Here is a 9,611-nt window from a genome sequence, read left to right on the forward strand (position 1 = left end):
CTGGGATTCAAACCCGGGTCCTCTGCAAGAACAACCAGTGCTCTTAACCGCTGAGCCATCTCTCCAGCCCCTTATTATTTTTATTTTATGAGTATGCATGTATTGCCTGCATGTAGGTAAGTGCACACCATGTTGTGCAATGCCTGTGGAGGTCAGAAGAGGCCGTTGGATCCCCTGGGACTGGAGTTGCGACAGTTGTTAGCTGCCATGTTGGTGCTGGGATTCAAACCCGGGTCTTCTGCAAGAACAACCAGTGTTCTTAACCGCTGAGCCACCTCTCCAGCCCCTACTCTCAGTTTCTATAGCAAAGCTTCCTTATAGTCTCAAGCTTCCTAAACTGTTCCTGCTTCATTGTATTTAAATGACTTGGGGTCCTGCTTTTAAAAAAAAAAGATGAAAATCAAATCATTGACTTTCAGCTTTCCTTTCAAACCCTTATCTTCTTGCTCTAGGTGCCGGTACTTACTATTCTATTTCCTCAGGTGTTATTTTATTATCTATCATCTATCTATCTGTCTGTCTGTCTGTCTATGTCATCTATCTATTCATCCATCCATCCGTCTATTCATCTATCTATCATCTATCAATCAATCAATCAATCAATCTATCTATCTATCTATCTATATCTATCATCTATCTAATATATCTATCTATCTATCTATCTATCATCTATCTGTCATCTATCTATTCATCCATCCATCCATCTATTCATCTATCAATCATCTATCTATCTATCTATCTATCTATCTATCTTAGTGTCAAGATAAGACAGACTTTTGCTAGCTACCCCAGAATTTATTCACGATCTTCCTCAGTGCCAGGATTACAGGCCTGCACCACTGACTTTCCTCAGGGATTTTATTTCTATTTATTTATTTTTAAATATTATTTTAATTTTATGTGTGAATGTTTAGCTTGCATGTATGTAAGTGTACCACCTGAGTGCAATGCCCACGTAGGCTAGAAGAGGGCATTGGATTCCCTGGAACTGGAGTTAGAGCAGTTATTAGCTGTCATGTTGGTGCTGGAAACTGAACCTGTGTCCTTCTACAAGTGTTCTTAACCACTGAACCATCTCTCTATCCCTTCTATAAGGATTTTAATGATTTTAGTCCACATTTTTCCTGAATGCCTCTCATCTCCTGTGCTAATGGATAACTTCCTTACAGTAAAGCTTTTCAAGTTCTTCCCATGCTTCATTTCTTCCCTATATCCTGTGTGTCATACTTGTCATACCACCCTTTCCTCTCAAAAGGGAATAACCTACACTATGTCCACTTTATTGTTCTCCCTTCAACAATCAAAGCTGTATTTTGGTTTTCATTCCAAAAATGAAAATTCCAAATGCAGGCAGCAGTCCCCACCTCACTACAAACACTGGTGGATACTTTGAAAGGTGATAATTTTTTTGAGACAGGGTCTCACTATGTAACTGTGGCTGGCCTGGAACTCGCTATGTAGACCAAGCTGGCCTCAAACTCAGAGATCTGCCTGCCTCTGCCTCCTAACTGCTGGGCTTAAAGGTGTGCTCCATCACACATGGCTGAAAAGGAATTCTTACGTGATCTTTCAGTACAACATGGTTCTGTTGAACCTGAAATTCCATAATAGCTTGGATTATTTTGTTTTGGCATTTTACAAAGGTTTATTTTTATTTTGATTGATTTATTTTTATCGTTTGTGTACAAGTGTTCCCAGCACCCAAATGGAAGCAAACAACCATCTGTAATTCCAGTTCCAGTTGATTGAACACTCTCTTCTGGTCTCCTTGGGCACTGAATGACATGGGTGCACTTATATACACATCGGAAAACACTCATACACATAACTTCCACCCCCCAAAATAGATGTTCAATATTTTTATCCATCAGGGAAATGAATATTTTAAAAAACTACTTTGAAATTTGATCTTACCCCAGCCAGAATGGCTAAAATTAAAACAAACAAATGACAACAGATGCCAGCATGGATATGGTGAAAGACACATTTATCCATTGATACTGGGGGATGCAAACTGGTGCAGCTGCTATGGAAATCAGTGTGGAACCTGAAATCCTCTAAAAGCTAGAAACAAATCTACCGCACGATCTAGCTGTACTACTTTTAGGAATATACCCATAGGACTCTAAAGCCTACTACAGAGATACCTGCTTACCCATGTTCATAGCCAGGAAATGGAAATAGCTTGGATGTCCATCAACTGATGAATGGATAATGAAAATCTGATAATTTATACAATGGAATATAATTCAGCTTTTAAGAAAAATGAAATTATGAAATTTGCAGGTACATGGACAGTGCTTGAAATAATCATTCTGACTGCGGTAACCCAGACACAGAGAGATAAACATAGCATATTCTCTCTCATATGTGGAGACTAGCTTGAATCTTTGGTTATGTGTGTTTAAGATGGAGTACCCATAGAAGTCAGTAAACTAGTAAGGGAGCATGGTAGTTGTGACTTTTAAGAGAAGGGAGATAAAACACAGGTTACTGGTATGAAGGGAGAATGGGGAATATGAAGAAAGAAAGGTTAAGTGGAGTGGGAGATGGGAAGGCAAGGCACAGGAGGGAGTATGGAGAGGGATAACTAGCACTAAAGATTTTTATTTTTAAAATATTTTATTTTTATTTTATGTGTATGAGTGTATTGCCTGCATGTATGTGAGTGCACCCGTGTTGTGCAATGCTATAAAAAAACATGGATCCATCTTAATACATCCCCTGGAACCAGAGTTAAAGGCAGTTGTTAGCTGCCATGTGGGTGCTGGGACTCAAATCCGGGTCTTCTGCAAGAGCAGTCAGTGCTCTTAACTGCTGAGCCATCTCTCCAGCCCCAAGCACTAAAAATTTAAATTTATTTATTTATTTATTTGTATTTTTTATGTGTGTAAGTGTCTTGGCTGCATGTAAGTGCATACATGCAATACCTGAAGAGGCCAGAAAAGGGTGTATGGTCTTAACTGCTGAGCCATCTCTGCTGCCCAACACTAAAGACTTGAAAAAGCTAAATAGAAACCTAATATATTTGGAAGTAGTTATGGTAGTGCTTTAATCTAGTTAGTTACTATGAGCCTGTTTAAATTGTTTCTGTCATCTTGGTTTAATTTTGGTATGTCCCTAGGTATTTAGGAATTGGTCCATTTCTTCTAGTCTTGGTTTCCTAGATTTTTGGAATAGGAGTTTTCAAAGCATTCCTGAATGATTCTCTGGATTTCATTTGAGTCGGTTATAACAACTCCCTTTTATTCTGTAATTTAAAAAATTCACATTGTAAAGAGTTTTAAAAGTAAAATATAATCAATTAAAAATCTTAGCCTGCTTTTCTTTCAGTCTGCATTTCATTAATTGCTACCCTAATCTTTATCATTTTTAGCTGTCTGCTGCTTTGGGATTTGGATGTACTTATATTTATAAGATCTTGAGGTACATCATTAGGATATTTATTTAAGATCTTTCTGATTTTTTTAAACTTTGAAGTTATTTTATTTCTGAAATTCAGACAAAGAAAGGAGGCTGTGAAGTTTTGTGTGCCTACTGGATACAACCTTGAATTTACTTACAGCATCAGCACTACCAAAGAATTTAGTATAAATATCATTCATAATTCACACACACACATGAAACTTGAGTCCAATTACTGTTTCCCACATACATGTGGGTGTAAGCTTATCTACTGTAATGTGGGAAACCTACCAGGGTCCCTACCCCTGACAAAAACTGATCTCTCCCCCAGCGGCCACTGACTGCTTATAGCTTCTCAACCAAGAAGGAGGCCTTGTGACTCCCTTCACCATCCATGCTAGAATATTGACTGGATTGAATTTGTCCAGGTCTGTTCAGGAATGCAACTGCCTGTTATATCCAGAAGGCACAGTTTCACAGCTGTCCTTGAACATTGGCTCTTATAATCTTTCTGCTCCCTCATCTGTGATGTTTCTTAAGCTTTGAGGGGAGGGAGTGTGATATAGATGTCCCATCTGGGGATGAACACTCCACAGTCACTTATTCTTTTCATTTTGATTATTTGTGGTTCTCTGTGTTAATTACCATCCACTGCAAAAAGAAGTTTCTCTGATGAGGTGTGTGAGATAGACGAATCTGTGCATATAAGGTTAAGTAGTTAGAAGGCAGTTAGATATTATTTTAATTTAGAAAAATGATAATAGTACGTTCTCCCCTTGGGTCTATGACCTCTCTAGCCACAGGTTTTTGGCTGGCGAGCTTTACAGTGCTAGGCATGAGTTCCTTCCTGTTGAGCAGGCCTTAAATACAATCAGATAGTTATCCCCAAGAGACTCATGCCACTATTATACCAATGAATCTATCTTGCCTAGTGAGTTGTTACTGAAGTTCACAGAGCTCACACCTTAGTAAAACTGTTTGTACCATTTTATCTTTCTGAAGCCTGCCTAGCATCTGGTAATGCTGTCAAAGCCGGTCATTACAGAAGCTTCCAGTTCAGTACCAGATTGATTTTTCCAAGTCCTATGACCTAAGTATGTATTTCTTCATCAATAGGGTCATATGTGCAAGTTCTGGTGGGCAACCAAGTGCAAGGAAATAGCCTGTATTGTTTTTGGGGCCTCTCTCTCTCTCTCTCTCTCTCTCTCTCTCTCTCTTTCTCACTCTCTTTCTCTGATTTTTCTTTTTTTTGAGACAGGGTCTCCCTATAGCCCCAGCTGGCCTGAAACTCACTATGTAGACCAGGATGGCCTTGAACTCACCTGCCTGTCCTAAGTGCTGGGATTAAAGGCGTGCGCCCCAATGCCTGGCCTAATATTTTTAAATTTAAATTATATTTAGTGTGTGTGTTTGTATGTATGCAAGTATGTTTTCATGTGGAAGTCAGAAAAAAACTTCTGAGAAATTGATTTTCTCCTTCTACTATGTGTGTTCCACAAATCAAATTCAGTTTGTCAGGCTTGGGTGCAAGTGCCTTTGCTTGCTGAGGCATCTCTCTGGTCCTAATTTTTAGGTTTTTTTCAAATATTTCATTTTTGCTTTATGTGTATGCATGTATTGCCTGCATATAGGTAAGTGCACCCGTGTTGTGCAATGCCCATGGAGGACAGAAGAGGCTGTTGGATCCCCTGGAACTGGAGTTACAGATAGTTGTTAGCTGCCATGTGGGTGCTAGGATTCGAACCCAGGTGTTCTGCAAGAATAGCCAGTGTTCTTAACCGCTGAGCCATCTCTCTAGTCCCCAAGGTCCTAATTTTTAAAATTGCAGTTATTTATTTATTATTTGTTTATTGTGTGTGTGCCTGTGTCTGTGTCTGTGTCTGTCCATGTGAAGGTTAGAGGGCAGTTTGTGGGAGTCGTTTGCCTGCCATGTGGGTCCTAGGGACTGAGCTCAAATTGTCAGGCTTGGCTTCAAGTACTTTTACCTAATGAAACATCTTTTAGGCCCTCTTATACTCTCTGGATGGGATGATTACTCACTTTATTAATATGCAATAACCTTTTTAATCCCTTCTGGCTAATTTTCAATATTTTATTTATTCCTTTTATTTTATGTGTTTAAGTGTACTGCCTGCATGTACATGCACTCATGTCATGCAATGCCTGAAGAAGTCAGAGGAGGGTATCAGATCCTGTCCTCTTAGCTGCTCAGTCATTTCTCCAGCCCTTCTGACTAATTTTAGATTGAAATCTGCTTTGTCACACACAAAAATAGGCATGCCTGCTTGCATTTGGATTCCATTTGTTTGGAAGATCCTTTTCCATCCTTACACTTTCAATTTGTATGTTGTCTTAGTAAGGTGAGATTCTTGTACACTATAAACAGAAAGATTTTGTTTTGTAATTCATTAAGCCTATCTGTGATTTTTTTGAGACAGGATTTCACTATGTAGCCCTGGCTTGCCTGGAAGTCACAGAGATATGCTTGCCTCTGCCTTCCAAGAGCTGGGACTAAAAGCATCTGTGATTAATACCATTGGGCTATTAATACCATTCACATGATTGGATATTGAATTGCATGTATTACTTTCTCCTTTCTTCATCTTAGATGTTTGCTTGTTTACTGAGTTAACAATGCTTGATTATTTCCAAAATCTGTTTTGTTTTGTTTTTTTTGTTTTTTGTTTTTTGCTTTTTTGAGACACGGTTTCGTTATGCTGCTTTGGCCAGCCTGGAACTCACTGTATAGATCAGGTTGGCCTCAAACTCATAGAGATCTACCTGCCTCTGCCTCCCAAGTGCTGGGATTAAAGGCCTGTGCCACGAAGCCTGGTATTAATTTTTATCTTTAATCTACCCTTCTACTTAAATTTATGTATTCTTTCTTGAGATTTTTTCCCTCTTTTGTGTGTAGTATTCCTTTAAGCACCTTACACATTGCTGACTTAGTGGACGTGAATTATTTTAGTTTATACTGATCATGGAAGGTCTTTATGCCTCCTTTCATTTTAAAGGCTAACTTTGCGGGATATAGAAATCTTGCTTTACAACTATTTATTATCAGAACTGGAACTACATTAATTCCTGTTCTGGCTTTTAGGGTTTCTGCTGAGAAGTCTGCTGTTAGTCTAGTAGATTTGCTTTTATAAGTAACTTGACACTTCTGTCTTGCAGCTCTTAGTATTATTTCTTTGTTCTGTACTTACAATATTCTAACTACAAGATGACATGGAAAGTTTTTTTCTGGTATTTCCTAAATGGGGTTCTAAATGCCTCTTATTACTTGGATATCCATTTCTTTCCTAAATTTGAATTTTTTTCTGCTATAATTTCATTGATTAAATTTTCTGTCCCAGAGCTGGAGAGATGGCTTAGTGGTTAACAGTACTGGATGTTCTTCATCTCTCAAAATGTCCTGTGACTGTGGTTAGTCTCCTGTCCTCTTGTTCAAGGAGGCCATGGTGATCCCGCCAGATGGACTGGACACAGATCCTCAAACGACCTTAGGTGTAAATATAAATTGATTTATTTTGGCCAACTGTATGGTCTTAAACACCTAAAAGGAAAGAATAACCAAAGAGTAAAGTTATCAGTATATTTCCTTAAGAGTTCAAGGGATTACACTTCTCAGACATTAGGCTTAAGTCCATATAAAAAGTTATTTAGACAGTTATCTCTCATTGATGATTTTGTTCTGACTCAGAGAGTGCTGCTCAGATGTAAGACTTCAAATCTTGGTCTGCAATACTGTAGTGCCCACCTGTAGCTAAGGGAGACAACCAGCTATTGTTCTAAAATGATGGCCAAATTTGTTTTCTCCCTCTATCTAGAAGCCTTTGAGAGGGAATTGATGCTGATTCTAACCACTCCAACAGCTATCAAAATACCTGAAAGCAAATCCTGAATCCATCACTCTGGAGTCCAGCCTTGGCAGACAGAAGAAAAATGAGGAGGAACCTAATAGAGGGATGCTTTTGCAAGCTCTCATCAAGAAACTCCAATGGACTCTCACATGAACATTTGAAATTTGCCCTGTTCTGACTTTTTTCTAGTTCCCTGTCTAGAACTTGTAATGCTAACTCTTCTTGCCTTTACTTCTCCTTCACATCTCCTATTCACCAGTCAAGGACTTTCTTTTCCCCCTAGAGATAAGAGTTATGCAATTTGGGAGTCTTTTAGATAGACCCACTGAAAGGTACCCCAATTGCTTCACCCTGCCTCCCTGTTCAGCACAGAAGAAGCCAAAGCGGTCTGTGTCCCGATTCCTTATTGACAATTTGGGTAACCTCTTCAGAGGATGGTGTGATAAGAATAGGAGGTAGGAATTGGCTAGGCAGTTACTGTAAAAAGACCCCAAAGAAAAGTAGCCAGCTTTTTGGCTAAAAGTCAAAATGTTCTTGGACCTCTTAGCAACATAATCTGTTCCAAAGGCCAAAATGTCGAACATATTTGGGAGTGCTTATCTAATACTTAAAAGATTTTAGGGTTACCTCTTCGCGGCGAGGGAGGATGTTATAGTAGCAAAAAGCCCCATAAAAAAAGAAGAAAGATTACATGAAGTTATCAGAAAAAAGTGACAGGGAGCTATGGGAGGAGTTGGAGGGGAGGGAGTGGGCATGGATTTAATCAAAACACCTTATATACATGTATGAAATTCTCAATAAATTATTTATTTAAAAAATAAAGATAATTTTTATATATTTATTGTTAATTTTTATTTATATGTGTTTGTGTGCTGTATGTGTGTTGACTTATATGCAGGTGCTTATGGAGGCCAGAAGGGGTGTAAGATCCCCTGAACCTGGAGTTACAGGTGCTTATAAGTCACCTGATGTGGATGCTGGGAAGCTTTTAACCACTGAGCCTTTTGTCCTGTTCCTTGATGTAGTTTTGTTTTGTTTTGTTTTGTTTTGTTTTGTATTGTTTTGAGACAGGGTCTCCCTGTGGCTCCAGCTGGCCTGGAACTTGCTGTGTAGACCAGGCTGGCCTCTAAGTCAAGAGATCAGTCTGCCTCTGCCTCCCAAGTGCTGGGATTAAAGGTGTGCATCACCATACCCAGCCTGATGTATTTTTTTAAGAGGACACAACATTGGGTGGGTAGAGATGGGGAGGTGGACTTGGAAGGAGTTGGGGGAGGGTTTGTGAATATGATCAAAATGCATTGTATGAAATTCTCAAAGAACTGAGAGAAAGAGAGACAGAGACAGAGAGAGACAGAGAGAGACACATAGAGAATGCTCACATTCTTAGGTAAATATTTTTGTTTAGAAACCCAAAGTAAAGTCCACTCTTCTGCTAACATAACCTCTACATTGCTCAGACAGTGACATGAGAAACCCTGGATATGTCTCATGATCTTATTTCAGCTAATCTTGTCCTCCTTGGTTGGTGACAGGCTTAGGGATGTGCTGGAACCTCATGCTAGTCAGTGAGATGCATTAGGAAATCTGTCATGGGTTTCATGGAAAGATTTTCCTTTGTGATTAGCTAGAGGAGCAATAAAGTGAAATCCTTTTACCATGTGTTCCCATCTTTTGGGATGTGGGTATGAAGAATGTCTTGTTTGGAGTCACAGTACTAACCTGGAGACCATGAGAAGAGACACAGAAGACATATATTTTGACCTTTCTATAGAAACAAGGTGAACACATACATAAAGCTTAATTTGGAATTAATGATTGATGATATCATACATACAGTAGGAAAATATGAAAATGATTATTATTTACCCAGTGGAACTTTCTGAAGAGACCAGCTAGGTTTCCCACATTGTTCTAACAACTGTCTTGAGAGAGAAAGGAAAGGAGGCTAGCTTGGAATTTTAATTGTATTTGTGGGGGTGGGGGCCCTTGGTAGTTCCTTGTGTAGGTAGGGGCTTGTATAGGTAGGGGATTGTATAGTTTGAAACTTCTGTAGGCTCCGAAATAGCAAGCACTGAGGTTTTCTTACCACCTTGCCAAGATGTGGGGCACTATGAGAGAGTAGAAGTGAGTCTTGAAAGCTGTTAGCAATCAAACAGAAATGGAGTCATGGTGCTGAGGGTATAGTTCAGCAATAGAGTACGTGCTTAGCATGTGGAAACCATGGCTTTAAGCCCTGTGCACACACACACATCCAACAGAGTAAGGCTTTTCATTATAATTCACATCTGATTTCTGAGTGATGACAAAAATATATCATGCTTCATTTACTTGAATTTAAACTTG

At 39.1% G+C, this 9,611-nt stretch overlaps 1 protein-coding gene across 1 annotated transcript in view; it reads left to right on the forward strand.

The window, feature by feature from the left end:
* Lamp2 (lysosomal associated membrane protein 2) overlaps positions 1-4,499 on the forward strand; it is a 69,241-nt gene extending 64,742 nt beyond the window's left edge. The window contains exon 9 of the mRNA XM_029563972.1: positions 4,405-4,499. Coding sequence (XP_029419832.1) covers positions 4,405-4,499 — 95 coding nt within the window. The remainder of the gene's footprint in view (positions 1-4,404) is intronic.
* Positions 4,500-9,611: the final 5,112 nt, after the last annotated feature.

Source organism: Nannospalax galili, unplaced genomic scaffold, assembly GCF_000622305.1.
Source record: "Nannospalax galili isolate Female #2095 unplaced genomic scaffold, S.galili_v1.0 scaffold75, whole genome shotgun sequence".
Classification (NCBI taxonomy): Eukaryota; Metazoa; Chordata; class Mammalia; order Rodentia; family Spalacidae; genus Nannospalax; species Nannospalax galili.